Below are 19,701 nucleotides of genomic sequence, written 5' to 3' on the forward strand. Positions count from 1 at the left end.
GATGCAACCGCTGAAGCAGCACTTCCAAATGCCGAGAAGATGGCGTTAAAGGAGTCCCGTAAAAAGGACAAAAAGGCGTTGTACACAATTTTTCAAGGTGTTGATGAATCTACCTTTGAAAAAATTTCAGAAGCAAAAACAGCAAAAGATGCGTGGGAGATTTTGCAGAAATCATTCCAAGGCGTGGAGAAAGTAAAAAAGGTGCGGCTCCAAGTTCTACGCGGGGAGTTCGAAAATATAAAAATGAAGACCTCAGAAAATATTGGTGAATATGTTACGCGTTTGAAAATGATGACAAATGAGATGAAGAGAAACGGAGAAAGTCTCGATGATGTTCGGGTCATGGAAAAATTACTCCGCTCATTGACAAGAAAATTTGACTATGTCGTTACTTCTATCGAGGAGTCAAAAGATTTGTCCACAATTTCTATTGATGAGCTAGTTGGTTCACTTCAAGCCCATGAGCAGCGGATGAACCAGTATGATGATACAAGCCATTTAGAAAAGGCATTGCAAAGTAAGGTGTCCATTGGTGAAAGTTCAAGCAGTAGCAGTTCTGGTCGTGGAAGAGGTGGCTTTAGAGGTGGCTACCGTGGTGGAAGAGGACGTGGAAGACAGTCCTTCAACAGAAGCCAGAACACTGAAGGTTATCGTCCATCTGGACGTGGTCAGAATTTTAGAGGTCGAGGACGAGGAGGATTTCAACGAGGTGACAAGTCTCAATTTCAGTGCTATAATTGCAATAAATTTGGCCATTTCAGTTATGAATGTAGATCACCGAAAGTGGAAGAAAGAAGTCATTTTGCAGCAGCAAAAGAAGATAAAGATGTTGGCACTGCTATGTTCCTCACTTATAAAGGAGACGAGGAGAGCAAGAAAAATGTTTGGTATCTTGACTCTGGTGCGAGCAACCACATGACAGGCCACAAGGATTTATTTACGGAGATAGACGAGACCATCAGCGTAGAAGTTACGTTTGGTGATTCATCGAAGATTCCAGTCAAAGGCAAAGGTACAATTACGATTGTATTGAAGACTGGTGAGAAAAAGTTTATTAATGATGTTTACCATATACCTGCTTTGAAAAATAACATCATCAGTCTTGGCCAACTTGTGGAGAAAGGATATTATATACAGATGCAGGATAATTCTCTCGTCATCAGGAATCAGGATCGAGAATTAATTGCAGATGTGGAGATGTCAACGAATCGTTTGTTTACACTTGATATGCAGACGAAGGCGCAGAAGTGTTTAAAGTCGGTCATTAAAAATGACTCGTGGTTGTGGCATTTAAGATTCGGTCATCTTGGATTTTCTGGCTTGAAATTATTGTCAAAAACAAAGATGGTGGACGGTTTGCCAGAAATAAATGAACCAGAAAATTTGTGTGAAGCATGTGTTAAGGGGAAGCAACACAGACAAAGTTTTCCCGTTGGAAAATCATGGAGAGCCAGGAGGCCACTGGAGATTGTTCATACAGATATTGCTGGTCCATTTGATATTCCGTCACTTGGAGGTAACAGGTATTACCTAACATTTATTGATGATTTTAGCAGAAAAAGTTGGGTGTATATCCTGAAAGAAAAGTCAGAAGCTCTTGATAAATTCAAGGAGTTCAAAGCGTTGGCGGAGAAACAAAGTGGTCATTATTTGAAGACACTTCGATCAGACAGAGGAGGAGAGTATACCTCAAATCTCTTTAGAAGTTTCTGTCAAGCACATGGAATTAATCATCAGCTAACAACGGCATACACTCCTCAACAAAATGGTGTTGCAGAAAGAAAGAATCGCACTATTCTTGACATGGCAAGGAGCATGGTCAAAGCAAAGCATATGCCGAGAACTTTCTGGGCTGAAGCCGTTCTATGTGCAGTTTATTTGTTGAATCGTTGTCCAACTAAAAGTGTCAGAAACAAAACTCCAAATGAAGCATGGAGTGGTAGCAAACCATCTGTTGGACATCTCAGAATTTTTGGGTGCATTGCATATGCACATGTTCCAGATCAGAAAAGGAAGAAGCTGGATGATAAAGGCGAGAAGTGCATCTTTACCGGATATGACAAAAGAAGCAAGGCGTACAGACTCTACAATCCCCTCACGAAGAAATTAATCATTTCTCGAGATGTTGAGTTTGACGAATCAGATTACTGGAGATGGAGCAAGGAAGAAAGAAAAGTTGCTGGTTTGTTTTTTCAGGATGAATATGATGACGGTGATGACACCAATGTTCAAGATGATGGAAATGATGATCCAACTCCTCCACAAAGTCCAAACCAATAAACTCCTGCCTCGACACCATCGAGTTCAGGAAGCAGCAATAGCAACAGTTCAGGGGGAGCACCAAGAAAAATGCGGAGTCTAAATGATATCTATGATACAACAAGTCCGGTACAAACTACCTTTGATTATTCATTGTTTTGCTTAATGGCTGAGTGTGATCCCGTTACATTTGAAGAAGCTTCTGAAGAAAGCAAATGGAATAAAGCAATGGATGAAGAAATTGGTGCAATCAAGAAGAATGATACTTGGGAGCTCACAACTCTTCCAGAAGAACACAAAGCAATTGGTGTCAAATGGGTCTACAAGACAAAGACCAACCAAGACGGTGAAGTGGAAAAGCACAAGGCAAGGTTGGTGGCTAAAGGCTACAAGCAGAGATATGGGATTGACTATGATGAGGTATTTGCTCCGGTTGCAAGAGTTGATACCATAAGACTTCTTACAGCAATCGCAGCTCAGAATCAGTGGAAGATATATCAGATGGATGTGAAGTCAGCATTCTTGAATGGTTATCTTGAAGAAGAAGTCTATATCGAGCAACCACCGGGATATGTTCAGAAAGGCAAGGAAGATAAAGTCTACCGACTAAAGAAAGCACTGTATGGTTTGAAGCAAGCTCCGCGAGCATGGAACACAAGGGTTGATGAATATTTCCAGAAAAATGGTTTTGTGAAGAGTCCCTACGAGCATGCACTTTACACGAAAACAAATTCAGGGGGAGATATTATGATCGTGTGCTTATACGTGGATGACATGATTTTTACTGGAAACAACCCTGGTATGTTTGATGATTTTAAGAAAGTTATGACTAACGAATTTGAGATGACAGATATTGGTCAAATGTCTTACTTTCTTGGAGTCGAAGTCAAGCAAAGCAAAGATGGGATCTTTATGTCGCAGAAAAAGTATGCTGAGCAGATTTTAAAGAAATTCAGAATGGAGGAATGCAAGCCGGTGAGCACACCAGCAGAAGCAAGCATAAAGCTCAGAATTGATTCAACAAGGAAGTCGGTAAATCCGACGTTGTTCAAAAGTCTGGTTGGAAGTCTGAGGTACCTAACTTTTACTCGTCCAGATATCATGTATGGGGTTGGACTAGTTAGTAGGTACATGGAGAAGCCGAAGCAAGATCACTTCATGGCAGCTAAAAGAATTTTGAGGTACATAAAAGGAACACTCGATCATGGTCTATTTTATACACACTCTCAGGATTCAAAATTAGTTGGTTACTCAGATAGTGATTATGGTGGTGATTTGGATGACGGGAAAGCACTTCTGGATATGCTTTTCATATCGGTTCGGCGATATTTTCGTGGTCATCAAAGAAGCAGCAAACAGTTGCTCTCTCAACATGTGAGGCGGAATACATCGCAGCAGCAGCATGCGCGTGTCAAGCTATGTGGCTAGGCTACATATTGGGAGAGTTAAAACTTGGCAAGGAAGATCCGGTTACTATTTACGTGGATAATAAATCTGCTATTTCTCTAGCGAAAAATCCAGTGTCACACAGTCGAAGCAAGCACATCAATATTAAATATCATTTTATTCGAGAACAGGTGAACGACAAAATTGTGGAATTGGTGCACTGCAGGACTGAAGAAAATTTAGCGGATATATTTACGAAGCCATTGAAGCCGGAAGTATTTCACAAAATGAAGATGAAGCTCGGAATGCAAAGTCGAGTTTGAGAGGGAGTGTTAGAATTCAAACTCTTCCATAATTTGAAATAAATAACATACAGCTGGGTTATAGATGTAGTAATATGAAGGAAAGAAAATAAGAGCAGCAACCAGAAGTTAATTCCTATATATCCAGCAACAGAGAAGCATATATTATGGTAGGCAACCTGCATGCATGGTCAAGAATTCATACAAGAGATGTGATGAAGTCTCCCTTGAAATGCGTAGCATATAACAGTTGTTCAAGATTAGAAGGCTGGGTTGTCAAGATAAGGTCTGAAGGCTGACAATAATTATAGATACGTAAAATATGGTAGGCTGCATGTTAAGTTAGTCAGTATTGTAGGCTGGTAAAAGTCTATGTAGTAATAAATAGTAGTGATGTAAGCCCTGATGTAATGCATGCATATATGAAGCCTATAAATAGGCTGGTCCTCTCTGAATGTAATAGAATACACAGAAGTGAGTTTGTAAAGCAACAGAGAGAAAGAAATAAGGCCGTAGCCTTGTGTCAAGCTGTAGCTTTGTGGTTGTGAGATTTAAAATAAACTTGGTGTTTGTTTCAATATCAAAGATATACAGTGTGTGTTTGAGTCATATCAATTTGATCTATATTAAGCCCAAGCCCATATACGTTTCCAACAAGATTAGAACTTAGTACTTTTTATGTACTCTTTCACACTCTATGCTTAAACGCATAATATTTTGGTTTACAAAAGCTGATGATTTTTTTTCCTCTGAACATGACCTTTGTAGTAATGTAATGCAATAGAAACAGTTATCATCAAATAAGTCTGGCTGTTCTTAAACTCCTAACCTGGCTGAATCAGTTCCTCTGCAATCTGGTGCAGAAAATCAGACTCGGAGCCAGTTCGGGTTTGTTATAAATTGAGATTAAACACCATGATAGAAACAGTTATCATCAAATAAGCTAGATTATGACTTGGACTAGAAATGTCTTGCAGCTTAAAACCCCCTCAAGCCGGGGATGGGTAAATATATAGCAAGCTTGGATCTAAGCTCAATGAAATGAGGAGAAAGCAATGCACTGGTGAGTAAATCAGCCGACTGTTCAGTAGGCAATGCAGTGGCAAGTAAGACAACTGAATAAACCCTTCCGGACCTTGTCTCGAGTAAAATGACAACCGGTATCAGTGTGTGATTCTCTCATAAAACATAGGATTTCTAGCAATGTGCATAATAAAGTGATAGGAGTTAAACTCCATAGCTCAACCTTTTCAAGTAAATGAACTAACCAAGACACTTCTGGAACTGTAGATGTCATAGCACGATTAATCCCAAAACGGTACTTTGACTAATCTCTTTCCGTCATCGATTTTTATAACATTGTTATATACCGGTAAAATAACCATTACTTCCTAATACTCTGTATTTGACCTCCTAGAAGGCACAATAATAAAATGCTTAAAATCAAATAAAATCAGTTTCTCTGCTCATTCTTCATCACTTTCCTTTCTTGTCCGTTTCTAAAATTTCCAACAAAAAGTATCTATTTAACTCTACAGATACATTCACATTTTCACAACTCAGAGTTGAATAACTTTAATCAATTGCAAAAGGTTACAGTTAAGAACCTCCTATTCAGTTATGGTATCATTGCCAGGCGGATCAGATTTTAGCTTCAACAGCAGAAACAATTCTAAGTACGATAATGCTCCCGAGAGCCCCCGAGGATTTAACAACTACTTCTTCAGTGCCCCTGCAAGTCCTAACCACCAAATCTCTCTCTCTGTCATCCCTGATCAACATTTGAAATATGATCATCATGGTGGTTTTGACGAGAAGTATGATGACAATAAGCCATTCGTGTTTATTCCTGGGGATCACATAGATTTGATTCCTGTTTCTTCAGCTGATGAGCTCTTTGATGGTGGGAAGATCAAACCATTTGAGCCACAACTTCAGAAAATAATCCAGAGTAGCCTGTCTTTTGGCCGGAGTAACAAAGTTCATTCTGAGCCCTTTACAACGGGTAAAGAACACGTAAAAGACTCGTCTTCATCTTCGAGTTTAACTTTCAGTTGGTTACACAAGAAATGGAAGCTAAAAGACTTGTTGTTTCGAAATGCATCCGAGGGTCATGAAACCAACAAGAAGTATGACTTTCTGAGGAAAATTAAAGACGATGATTCGAAGAATTCGAGCAGAAACAAAAAGAGTAAAGAGAAGGCGCCTTTGTCAGCTCATGAACGGCATTACAGGGTGAACAGAGCAGCAGCAGAGGAATTGAAAAGGAGAACTTACTTGCCTTACAAGCAAAACCTGACGATTGGTTGCATGAATATAGATGCTGCTGGTGTTAGAGACCCCTCTGGGACAACAATTAAATTTTAATTATTATAATAATCCCTCCATCCCACTCAATTCTTTTCCCTCCGTCCCACTGAATTCTTTACATATTTTTTTCTGCGCATTTTAATACTACTATAAAATATAGTTCTATAATTTATTTTTAGAATTTTCTTTTTCTGTCTAAAAGATTAAATATTACTTTTTATTTAAAAGAAAAAATATTTAAAATTATTTAGGAAACCATATTTTACGAGAGTATTAAAATACATGCCGAATTCTCGTTCCCCAATGTAAATAACCTAGTGGGACTGTGAAAAGTATTGTTTATGTAAGATCATTATTCAATATTTATTATTGGGATTCTTAAATTTGTTATTCACAATCTTTTTGTCCATTGTTGTCCAGTTTATATTTAGTACCTATAGTACAAATGAAATGATCTGGCCATGAAACCAGTAAACGGAGAAGATGACATTTTGAACATGTTTAAAAATACCCATTTTTAAAGGTGCAATGGCCGAAAATACCTATTTTTAGAATACATAGCTGAAAATACCGTTTTGCTTACGTATTTTTTAACTGGTTAAGTGTAATAAGCATTTGAGAATTGGGTATCTAAGAAAATTACTAGAAATACGCATTTGTAGTTTGTGTATTACCTTTGAGATACGCATTTGCCAAATGCGTATCTTAAAAAAAAATTGGATACTCATTTGACAAATGCGTATCTAGTACAAAACATGATACCCAAATCACAAATGCGTATCTAAATTGGTATTTTCAACCATCCACTTCCAGAATGGGTATTTTTTGCAATTTGCACCAAAAATTGTTATTTTTAACATTTTTTCTTTATTGTCTTGTATGTAACATCAAAACCGAAAACACCACCAAACTGTAGATCAAAAGTTTTTGATCTTTCTTCTTTTAAAAATGCACTCCTTAATATATCGAATTTAGAAGATCCATTATGAGGTAATGATTGATATCCATAGAGTCTTATCTTAAAAATGTTTCATAATTTCATAACATTATATCCTACATTATTTGGACTCTTTGATCTCATTTAGTTGTTGCATTTGCTTGAGTCGATAACTAATTCAAGAGAGTCACTCTACGCCATATATAGATGGTCAGATGCAATGTTGTCCTGCTGTTACATTAGACCCTTATAAAATGTTATATTAGGCCTAATACAACGCGTATTGACCATTATACCCGTGAGTGTTTGAGTGTTGCGTTTGATAGCTAATGCAATGGTTTTGGTGTCAAATGTAACCGTAAGTAAAGTATTGGATTAAGGCCCTAAAAACACTAAACTAAATTGATAAAATGTAACAATAAACTGCGTTGTATCAGCTTTCGGATAACCCGATTAAGACCCACCGCTGACATGTCAAAAGTTATACTCTACAATTTTAATGTAATACTTTTTAACAATCATTAATAAGTGAAACTATTTTTAAGTGGTACCCAAGTATTAATTTTGATTTTACCAATTTTTCGTATCACCAACTTTTGGTTTCACTTATTGCAACAGCCCGCACTTCCGGACTATTAACTCTAAATCAAAACTGATGCAAAACAAATTTACTAATACGAAATTCTATTACAAAGATGATTATTACAAAAACGCAGCTAACGGAATCGGTCCAAAAGTTAAACCACTCCAAACCTAAGGTCCTCGAACTCCAATCCTATCAACTCGAAACTTAGACGAAACCTGAAATAGAAAGAATGAGCTGCGAAGCCCAGCAAGAAAACAATCAATCCAACTAGTAGGCCAAGTAACATGAACACATATAACAAAATACAATAATCTATACGATATGATATAGACATACGAAACAAATACTTTCGATACACTTCTTATTTTTATTCTTATTCGATATATACAATACACATAACACATAAACAACAATAATTTGAAATCCATAATTCATGCCACGACCACTACAACCCGGTGATAACGGTCCTAAATTTTCATAACTGTCACTACAATCCGGTGACTACGGTCCTAAGTTCTTATTCGATATTTTCACAAATCATGACACAAATCAGAGATCCAAAAGTATCGCCTAGACACCACACATACATCTCGATATATAGTCTATAACACATAATACTTTCAAATATATCATCACTTAGCCCATGTTTTGATAATCAAAGATACCGACGTAACACACAATGTTGAAAACACTAGCAAGATCGATCGAAAATTTACCTCAATATGTGACCAGATCTGAATCTACTCTTTTTGACCCTCTAAACAATGTTTTCTTGGAAAACATGAAACACAAAAGTTGTAGAGAACGAAAAGACCTTTCCGAAAAGTCTACAAACAACGAATTCTGACTTATGATGAATTTTCTACGAATTTTACAAGATTGCTTATTTATGAGAGAAAACAACCTAAGGATTTTATAAATAAAAACGAGGAAGACGAATAGGGTGTATTTACAACGATATATAACCCTATATCTTAATCTACAAGTTATCCATATTAGAATCTGATCCAAATTCTAGGCCCATTACTCTAATTTAAATTTAAATCCCAGTCTTTATCTAATTTTAAAACTTTTTATTATATTATTCTATTATTAATCGAATTTTAAAAATTACGGGATATTACATACTACCTTCCTTAAAAAGAATTTGGTCCCCAAATTCACAACAAACCTATACGTCTACGCAATCTAATCTCCAATAGGTCCAACTTAAACTATGGTTCACAAGATCGAATCCTAGAAATTGTACTAGTCTCATGCCTAATACACTCCGAAGGAAAGCCTGCTCTGATACCAACTGCAACAGCCCGCACTTCCGGACTATTAACTTTAAATCAAAACTAATACAAAATAAATTTACTATTAAGAAATTCTATTACGAAGATGACTATTATAAAAACGCAGCTAACGGAAGCGGTCCAAAAGTCAAACCACTCCAAACCTAAGGTCCTCGAACTCCAATGCTATCCAACTTGAATATTAGACGAAACCTGAAATAGAAAGAATGAGTTGCGAAGCCTAGCAAGAAAACAATCGATCCAACTAGTAGGCCAAGTAACATGAACACATATAACAAAATACGATAATCTATACAATGCGATATACGACATACGAAACAAATACTTTTGATACACTTCTTATTGTTATTCTTATTCGATACAAACAATACAGATAACACATAAATAAAAATAATTTGAAGTCCATAATTTATGTCACGACCACTACAACCCGGTGATAATGGTCCTAAATTTTCAGAAAACTGTCACTACAATCCGGTGACTACGGTCCTAAGTTCTTATTCGATATTTTTACAAATCATGGCACAAATCAGAGATCCAAAATTGTCGCCTAAACATCACACATACATCTCGATATATAGTCTATAACACATAATATTTTCAAATATATCATCACTTAGCCCATGTTTTGATAATCAAAGATATCGACGTAACACACAATTTTGAAACTACTAGCAAAAACGATCGAAAACTTACCTCAAAATCTGATCAGATCTGAATTTACTTTTTTTGACCCTCTAAACGACATTTTCTTGGAAAACACGAAATTCGAAAGTAGTAGAGAACGAAAAGACCTTTCCGAAAAGTCCAGAAACAACGAATTCTGACTTATGATGAATTTTTTACGAATTTTACAAGATTGCTTATTTTTTAGAGAAAAAAACATACAAATTTTATAAATAAAAATGAGGAAGACGAATAGGATGTATTTATAACGATATATAACCATATATCTTAACCTACAAGTTATCCATATTAGAATCTGATCCAAATTATAGGCCAATTACTCTGATTCAATTTTAAATCATAGTCTTTATTTAATTTTAATACTTTTTATTATATTATTCTATTATAAATCGAATTCTAAAAATTACGGGATATTACACTTATTCATTTATATATATATATATATATATATATATATATATATCTTATAATTCTATTATTTTATGTCTTTTAATTCTAAAAAACCTTTGGTTACACCTTTATTTTATTAATGTATGTATATTTATACTTCTACATGTCTTATAATTCTATTAAGTTCGATTTTATTTTTGTTATCTTGTACTTCTGTATGTCTTATGATTCTAGTTTTATTTTTATATTTTTATACTTCTACATGTCTTATGATTTTATTAAATTTGGTTTTATTTTTATTTCACCCTTTTGGTTTTAACATTTGTGTTCGTAATTCCCTTATGTATTTCTAATTCAATATATTATACATTTTTTATCGTAGGTAACCCGCAGCCGCTACCCTTCGGGTGCGCACTAGGTAAACTCTACGAGCTCACGTAATAGCCTGCAAATTACGTGAACCTAGGTAAACCGCATTTAAGCGACAGGCTCAGGCTCAGGAGGCATAATCATAAATTCTCCTCCCATGGGATTCGAACCTGTGGTCAAGATGATAGTTTTTCTCTCTTTAACCAACTGAGACAAGCCTTGCGGGCTATTATACATTTTTGGTTTCATCAATTTTTTATTTCACCCCTTTTTGAATTTCATTATAATTCTAAATGTATAATTTTTATTTTTTTTACTTCTATGTGACTTATAAATTATATATATATATATATATTATTTTACTTGTTTTTTAATTTCATTTCTTATATTGATTTCAACTCAGTAACGTTATTTGTCATATGACTCAATAGTATATTTTAATAAGATACTAATTATAATTTTTTTATTATAATCATAACACAGATATCGTACTCAACTGTTTGGGATGCATTTTCTAAGTAAAAGTTAGAAATTTTGACATGGCGCATATATTATTATGAATTTTAAAAATTATTTAAATAAATTAACTCGGCCCGGATTATCGACAAATATGTAATAGTTTTGCCTTATATTGTTACAATAGATATTATTTAAAGGTAACAAAAACATTTACTTTTGCAACACTTATACTAAAAGCTAATGTAACAGTAGTGAAAATAAAATTGGAATACATTGTTTGTAAATATGCAATTCCCATTAAATTCAATCATTACTAAATCAATTCACAATCCATTTAAGATCCAACCACCAATTCAAAACATCATCACAAACAGCCACCATTTCACCGATAATAGTCACCATTTCACCAACAATAGTCACCACCCCAACAATAAACTACCACTTCACTAGTTAACTACATCATCAAATAGCAAACAACCCAATACAAAGATCAAACTACATTTCCAATCAATCAAGTTTACTTTACATACTATGCATGTTTACGTATTACACGAGTTTAAGTAATGAATTATTGAATCAGGTTTGAATAATTCACGGTCTAAACCAACAAAATTACAATTAACCTCAAATTTCAAATCTCAGTTTTGGGTGTAAGTCCTTAACGAAGAGTGATGACGGGGGATAATGTCAATTTTTACAATAAAATGTAAACTCCAAATTTTATACTTGTGCATTCTGGGCCCCCACTTGATTTTTCTAATTTAGTTGGATAATTTGATCATTTGGATTTACGTTCTTGTAAACTGCCACAAGCTGAGCATGCCTCACATCCATGTGATTGTAATGCATTTGGTCTTATTGAAACTTCTGATAATATGTGTGACGATGCTTTTCAAACATGTGATAAAGAGTTCCTACAAGACCAAACGCATTGGAAACACATGGACGTGAGACATGCATAGTTTATGACAATTTACAAGAATGTAAATCCAAATGAGAAAATTATGTAACTAAATTAGCAAAACTAAGTATTGGGCCAAACTGCATAATAGTAAAATCATTTCCTCACTTGAGTAAAAAATTATTTTAAAAATTATAAAAATATGTAGAGTTATAAAAATATGTAGTTAACTCTGAATTATCCACCACATAAAATTTAATTCAAAATAAAAATAAATTTTTAATATAAAATTACTGTAAAGTATTTTAAATTTAAAAAAAAACTTATTTTTGAATTTTTAATGATATTAATAACTTATTTTCAAATAATTTAAAAGAGTTATGTAACTTTGAAATTATAATTGTGAATCAAGCTGAAAATACAAATTTTTTTCAAATTTGGAATTCAACAGAATTATATACTAAAATAAATCCTAAAATATTTACTAAACACCCATTTAGAAAATATTTTCTCAGTATACCAAACACAATATGATTAAATATTATTAATAACGTGCTTGTAACTTGCCATACTCGAAAGAGATGATATGTAATTGAAAGACTTTTTGTAATTGAGATTTTCATAGGTTCATCTTGATTGATCATAATTGCTTTTGGTGTTTTATTAATTATACGTGTCAAAATTGATCAAATAATTATATATAACATTTTTCGTTTGATCTTCCAGTAATACTCTTTTATATAAAATGTACTGGTCATGATGATTGACACCAATAAACGGAACAACTGCTATTTTAAATTTATTTTTCTTATATGTGAGGGTGACATCAAAACCTAACACCGCCACCAAATTATAGATAAGAAGTTTTTGACATATTATCCATAGATCGAAGATACATAATATCCCGCTTTCAAAAACATCCATTCTAAAATAGTGATCGTCATTCATGATTATCTTCTCTTAAAAATATTTTAAAATTCATTACATTCTTTTACTACATTTTTTTCCTTTGACATAAAATAAACTTTGTATTGTCATGCGGTAATATCCACTTCAGCAGAGCCACTAACAACTTTGACCACCTTTGTAATTTTTAAAGATTTTTGACCATTTTGATGTAGTTCAGAAATTAAATTCTTGCATAATGTGACACTTACTATGAGATCTAAAATTTATTACTTTTGAGAAAGTGTGAGTAAGATCGTTATTGTGTATAAAATTTATCAACAATCCACTAACCATTCTCTATTGATATTTTCATCTTTACTTTACAATATATTTTAGTATCTTGGCGATATTTGACATCTTTTACAATTTGCCATTTATTTTTTGGATATTTTTTTTCTTCCTCGCAATATACAATTTTTTTCTTAGAACGCCATTTGTAACTCTTGACCTGACCAAATCACCCATGTAAATTATAATTACCCTTTATAGTGCGTAAGTGCTGAAAAAAGATAAGATTCATTCATCGTGGAAAAAACATATCCAAGTATTGGTTGTATATGTATGGACATAGCAATTATTATGCTTTTATAAATTTTCTTGAATATATCTAAAATTTGAATTATAATTAAGAAGTGGTACAAATGTAATTTTTGACATCAATCTCTTCGATATGCATCATAAAAAATCTACAAACAAAATTATAGGACATTATCACAAGTAGTTGGTGCTTACAACAAAAAAAATTAAGATTTGCAAGAAATAAATTTGAGAAAATTAAGGTTAAAAAAATTCAAACAGCCAACAAGTTAGTAAAATTACCAGTATAGCAATAAATATGGTAAGCAATCATGCATGCTTTTGTATTTTTGATAAAACTGGATATGAATTCTCCTAAGAAACGATAAGAAATCAAAATTATTTTTAGGGACTAGATAATGTAAAATCTAATACAAACAAGACCAAGAGGACGTAAAGACAATTCACCTTAATGTTAATGTTCGTATTATATTATTAAAGACATAGTATTTTTCCTACTTGTGTGGATAACATTCTAAAGTGTCACGTATGAACTATTTTCCCTATCATATAAGTTCTTTCGTATGAGTTAGTGGCGTATTTTTAAGCACCGAAAAAGGATTAAGTGTTTGTACTTTATTTGAAATTTGAGGAAAGTTGTAATCTTGCTGAAACTACAAGTTTTGTTGGTTTAGAGAATTAATCACAAAGCCTTCATTAAATTGAGAATTACTTAATGTGTTATGTTTGACAAAGTTCTCACAGAAATACAGTATACCACTCTTATCATTGTTTGCATCTCATAATATTAAAATAAGTTTATAATTTAAATATGGAGTTGGACTAGGATTAGGAAAAAGCTTCATGTATTCCTCTTTAACCAGCACTATAACTACGACCTATGTCATAATATCATGTTGCCTTTTCATATAGTTTTTGTTTTTCTATAGATGCCTAGCAACAATTTCTTGGGGTAAGTTCGGATTCATTCATCATGAGTTCAATTATTCATTTCAAAAGTACTTTATTTGCATCCAACTGATGAACAACATCTTCAAATTTTTTGTAAAGCTCTTTCGTCCAAGCACATCTTTTTTAATCAGTTCATCACGAATAAAGCAAATAAAAAGTTTCAAAAAGAATAGTTGAACGCATGAATAAGTCTGAGCTTACCCGGGAAATTGTTGTTAGGCATTTTTAAAACTACAAAAACTTTATGAAAAAGAGCAGGATATCTTAACAAAAGGTCGTAGTTATAATATTAGTCAAAAAATGATACATCAAAATTTTCCTAAATCCTACATCAACTGCACATTCAAATTATAAAGATATTTGATATTAAGAGATGCAAATAATAGTAATAATTTAATCGAAAGCATATTTCATGATAATATGATAAACATTTCTTGCTTGTTGAGAATATTAACATTAGAGAAAGCATATTTCGTGATGAAATAAGAAATTAAACATCAAAACGCATATTTTAATCGAAGAGTTTTTGTGTAAGTACAAATATTCATTTATTTTCGCGTTTTAGTACCAAAACCACTTCTGAAATACATATGACTTTAATATTTTATAGTAATTATTATCCACGCCATAAAATTTTTCATTTAATCTTAGCTAGATTTTGTGCAAAGTGGGCAAAACATTCAATCAAAATGCTTTAAATTTTATCTTGAATTCATTAAGTTGAATTATTTCTGAAAGAGAGTCGAAATAGAATAAATCTAAATACAAATAGACGGTGTGAGATAAATTTCATACCTTATAATCACCACGAACATTAATCATCTTGTCTGGACCCTTTGTTGTCTCCATCCAAATTCTAATAATCGACATTTCCGTCGCATCAATTATTTTATTTAAATTCATTCTTACTGTGATAACTCAAAATTGTATTTGATTTGAAAAAGGCGGAACCTAGGCTTCTCTAGGACAAGAGAAGAAAAGGAATTGAAAATACTGGACAAATTATTGTATCCTTTTCAAAATAGGCGAGAAAACGTAGAAATATATAAATTGCATGAGTGAAGCGAGCGATGAATCTAAAAGTATCTAGAAATATCAGTATTACTAAAAGGTCAATAACTTATAAACAATAAATCAGATGCATCTAGAAACACGTAGAAATAAACATGATGGATCTAGAAGTATCTAGAATTATCGGTATTACTAAAAGGTTAATAACACGTAAATTGTTACGGTCTACATATTTGTACACAATGATCATTAAAGTTTAAAAAAATCATTTCAATTATCAAATTTATATCTTTACACAGTTTAAACATTGTTTGCCTCGAGGAACCAAAATTTCTAGCTTTATTTTCGTTTTCTTTTAACGGTTTTTCCAAAACAAAGACCCCTGGTTATAATCCTATCTTTCACATTTCCACCATCCAACTAAAGTAAACATACGAATGTACAAAATTATTGTATATTGAAAATATTGATTTACTCTATGGATAGTTTATATGTTGACCTGAAGTTTGTCATAGAAATTACTTTAAAAGTACTACTAGTAGACCTGGAACTTTATCATGCCGTTGTGCTAATGTTTTTTATATTAAGTAATCAGTTTATCTAAAATATTAAGGAATACAGAAGCTACTTGAGGAATACAGAAAAAATCTTGAGAATATTTGATAAAAACGGTTGCCTTGGCTTAGAAGCAGTTGACTTGTTAGCTCTGTGATATGAAGATTTTCTGCAAATTTCTTTTTTTCAGCAGTTCTATTTAAAATAATGAGTTTATGCAGTTTTAGTTGTTTTCTTGCAGGTTTTTTGCTTGCCCTGGATTTTATTATTTCTGCAGTTATTTTTCTTCATTTCATCTGCAGATATTTAAGATGTTGAATCTGTAGAATTATACAGCACTGTTGGAATGTGCAGAATTAATGTTAATTTTTCTGCAGATATCGAACAAGAATGAGCAGATTGTTGATTTGGGAACCTGAAATACTGGAATACCAAATAGAATTTTGCGAAATTTTGTAACCGCAATATCACATCAAATTCCTGATATAGGCCTAAAAGCCCCAAGGAGATATCGGTTTATTTATCATCTTAAGCAGTCCTGAGGGCCACCTGAGCTCTGCCCTATGCTGTCTGAAAACCAAAAACTAATATACAAAAAGCCGCTATTATTTCTAAGAATAGAGCAGCCTTTTTCAGAAAAAAAAATTGAAATTTATGTTGTAGCATAAAATTGCTAAACTGCGCATACAAACTACACTATCAACGATAAATTCAAGAAAAAAGTATTGCTTAAAGCATTATTATTCATATTATCATTGTCTAATGTTTAACAGGTTAAAAAATATTATGTTCCCGAGCTCCATTGCAATCACTTGACACCGTTATAACTCCATGCTGGTATCCGAAGCTTCACTCTTCAGAACTGCCTTTGACAATAAAGTTCTGGCGGCTGATTGGGTTCATGACTACAGGAGGACCGGCAGTCCGAGGCCATGCCTGGAACTTTTTGTCAGTCTCTTCTGCCCATTCTTTGTTTGAAACAGTGCCTGGAGTGGTACCTGATACCAAAAACTGGTTAGAAAGACCAAGTGACTAAAGGTCCTCAACACTGAAGACAAAAACTAGACGATGCAGTAATAACATATAATAAACATGCCTCCAAAGAGTTTCCGGTCAGCAATAAAATAGTCACATGTAAATGCAACCACAAATGAAGCGGCAATAGCACCGGTAATCTTGACAGCAGACATGTTCAGGCTGCAACAGAAAAGCTGGTGTTAAAATTAAAAATCATACTACACAATGAAATAAAGCTCAGAAGTCAGGAGCCCTGAGCTCTAGACAGATCACTAAAGCTTTCTTTCATAGTCAAGCAACTCATTTCAGTTTTATTTACATGCCTAGCTGATAATTAGCCTCCATGACAACACACAAACACATAAACTACAGAGTTAAGCAATAGATATCAATGTGTTCTCTCATAAAGCATTGGATTTCTAGCAATGTGCATAGTTGACTGGTTATCACAAAATAAAGTGATAGGATAAATTCCATACCTCTAGTAAACGATCTAACCGAGACATCTTAGAAACTGTAGATACCATAGCACAATAATCTGCTTCAGAGGATTTGGACACTGTGGATTGCTTTTTGGAATCTGTGGATTCCAAGCATATGGGTAGCAATATCATACCAGATTGATCTGGTAGTCAATGGATAGTTTATATGTAGACCTGGAAGTTTATCATGGAAATTACTTTAAAAGTACTACTAGTAAACCGGGAAGTTTATCATGTTGTTGTGCTAATGCTTTCCAGTTCATCTAAAACATTAAGGTATCTGAGAAGGCCTGAACAGGATCATACACTCATTAACACCCGAAATCCTTAGAAGATTATTCAAGAGCTACTTGAGGAATACAGAAAAATCTTGAGAAACTGGGGTTTTTGATAAAAACAGTTGCATGGGCTTAGAAGCAGCTGTGGACTTGTTAGCTCTGTGATATGAAGATTTTCTGCAAATTTCTGTTTTTTCTGCAGTTCTATTTGAAATAATGAGTTTATGCAGTTTTAGTTGTTTTCTTGCAGGTTTTTTGCTTGCTCTGCAGATTTTATTGTTTCTGCAGTTATTTTTCTTCCTTTCATCTACAAATATTTAAGATGTTGAATCTGTAGAAATATCCTGCACTGTTGGAATGTGCAGAATTAATGTTGATTTTTCTGCAGATATCAAACAAAAATGTGCAGATTGTTGATTTGGGAACCTGAAATACTGGAATACCAAATAGAATTTTGCAAAATTTTGTAACCGCAATATCACATCAAATTCCTGAAATAGGGCCTAAAAGCCCCAAGGAGATATCGGTTTGTTTATCATCTGCCCTATGCTGTCTGAAAACCAAAAACTAATGTACAATTAAGAACCTCGTACTCAATTATGTATCATTCCCAGGCGGATCAGATTTTAGCTTCAACAGCAGAAATAATTCTAAGTACGATAATGCTCCCGAGAGCCCACGAGGATTTAACAACTACTTCAGTGCCCCTGCAAGTCCTCACCACCAAATCTCTTTCTCTGTCATCCCTGATTAACATTTGAAACATGATCATAATCGTGCTTTTGACGAAAAATATGATGACAATAAGCCATTCGTGTTTATTCATGGCGATCGCATTGATTCCTATTTCTACAGCTGATGAGCTCTTTGACGGTGGGAAGATCAAACCATTTGAGCCACAACTTCAGAAAATAATCCAGAGTAGCCTGTCTTTTGGCCGGAGTAACAAAGTTCATTCTGAGCCCTTTACAACGGGTAAAGAAAACGTAAAAGACTCGTCTTCATCTTCGAGTTCAACTTTCAGTTGGTTACACAAGAAATGGAAGCTAAAAGACTTGTTGTTTCGAAATGCATCCGAAGGTCATGCAACCGCCAAGAAGTACGATTTTCAGAGGAAAATTAAAAAAGATGATTCGAAGAATTCGAGCAGAAACAAAAATAATAAAGTGAAGGCGTCTTTGTCAGCTCATGAACGGCATTACAGGGTGAACAGAGCAGCAGCAGAGGAGTTGAAAAGGAGAACTTACTTGCCTAACAAGCAAAACCTGACGATTGGTTGCATGAATATTGATGATGTGACCCCTCTGGGACAACAATTAAATTTTAGACTTATTTGCAATTAGCATCCTATACTTTATATAACTACACTTTGCACCCAAATTGCACCCTTTTGGTTAAATTTGTTGAAATTTTCATTGGTATTTTAGAAAATTAAAAAATATTTAATTATAATTAGATCTTTGATTAAGTTTTTTGACATCTAAACAATACTTTTCGAAAAAATTTAAAAAACGAAAGTTGTAGAAAATGAAAAGAACTTTTCAAAACAATAAACTTCAAAATTATCAAAAATTTAACGAAACTAAAATTAAATAAAATATATACTTAATGAATTTATTAAAAAAAATTATAAAATAAATATTTTAATTTTGAACCTTATTATTTCGAGAGTATCTTTTCGTTTTTTATAACTTTAATTCTTTAATTTTGTTAAAAAATTATCTTTTAGAGGGTCAAAAAGCTTAATTAAAGATCCAATTATAATTAAATATTTTAATATTGTAAATTAGCACCGGGAATTTCAACAAATTTAACCAAAATAATGCAATTTGTCGTGCTAAAAAAGTAAAGAGATGCAAAGTGCACTTATAAAAAGTATAGGTAAATAAGTGCAATTGGGCCAAACAAAGAGGATGCGTTTTGCAAATAACTCTAAATAAAGTTACTTCTTGTGCCAAACAAAGGAGATGCGTTTTCTAATAGTCGACACACATTTTAAGATTAATATAAAGTATGTTTCCATAATTTATATTTAATT

At 33.3% G+C, this 19,701-nt stretch overlaps 3 protein-coding genes across 3 annotated transcripts; 2 read left to right on the top strand and 1 right to left on the bottom strand.

The window, feature by feature from the left end:
* Positions 1 to 5,567: 5,567 nt before the first annotated feature.
* On the top strand, positions 5,568 to 6,314 carry LOC141665102 (uncharacterized). Its single transcript, XM_074471084.1, has one exon. The coding sequence runs from the start codon at positions 5,568 to 5,570 to the stop codon at positions 6,312 to 6,314; it is 747 nt and encodes a 248-aa protein (XP_074327185.1).
* A 10,257-nt stretch (positions 6,315 to 16,571) lies between these two features.
* Positions 16,572 to 17,139, bottom strand: LOC141667113 (uncharacterized). The gene is made up of 2 exons (XM_074473476.1): positions 16,983 to 17,139; positions 16,572 to 16,884 (listed from the first exon to the last, which is right to left on the bottom strand). The coding sequence occupies exons 1-2, from the start codon at positions 17,074 to 17,076 to the stop codon at positions 16,736 to 16,738; spliced, it is 243 nt and encodes an 80-aa protein (XP_074329577.1). The 5' UTR covers positions 17,077 to 17,139; the 3' UTR covers positions 16,572 to 16,735.
* Positions 17,140 to 18,487: 1,348 nt separating this feature from the next.
* On the top strand, positions 18,488 to 19,006 carry LOC141665103 (uncharacterized). The gene has a single exon (XM_074471085.1). The coding sequence runs from the start codon at positions 18,488 to 18,490 to the stop codon at positions 19,004 to 19,006; it is 519 nt and encodes a 172-aa protein (XP_074327186.1).
* The last annotated feature ends 695 nt before the right edge of the window (positions 19,007 to 19,701 follow it).

This window comes from Apium graveolens, chromosome 6, assembly GCF_009905375.1.
Source record: "Apium graveolens cultivar Ventura chromosome 6, ASM990537v1, whole genome shotgun sequence".
Taxonomy (NCBI): Eukaryota; Viridiplantae; Streptophyta; class Magnoliopsida; order Apiales; family Apiaceae; genus Apium; species Apium graveolens.

Coding starts and splice junctions, on each gene's coding strand:
- LOC141665103 (XM_074471085.1), top strand. CDS start 18,488: ATGGCGATCGCATTGATTCCTATTTCTACAGCTGATGAGCTCTTTGAC.
- LOC141665102 (XM_074471084.1), top strand. CDS start 5,568: ATGGTATCATTGCCAGGCGGATCAGATTTTAGCTTCAACAGCAGAAAC.
- LOC141667113 (XM_074473476.1), bottom strand. CDS start 17,076: ATGTCTGCTGTCAAGATTACCGGTGCTATTGCCGCTTCATTTGTGGTT. Junction 16,885..16,982: donor TGACCGGAAACTCTTTGGAG/GCATGTTTATTA, acceptor TTTTGGTATCAG/GTACCACTCCAGGCACTGTT.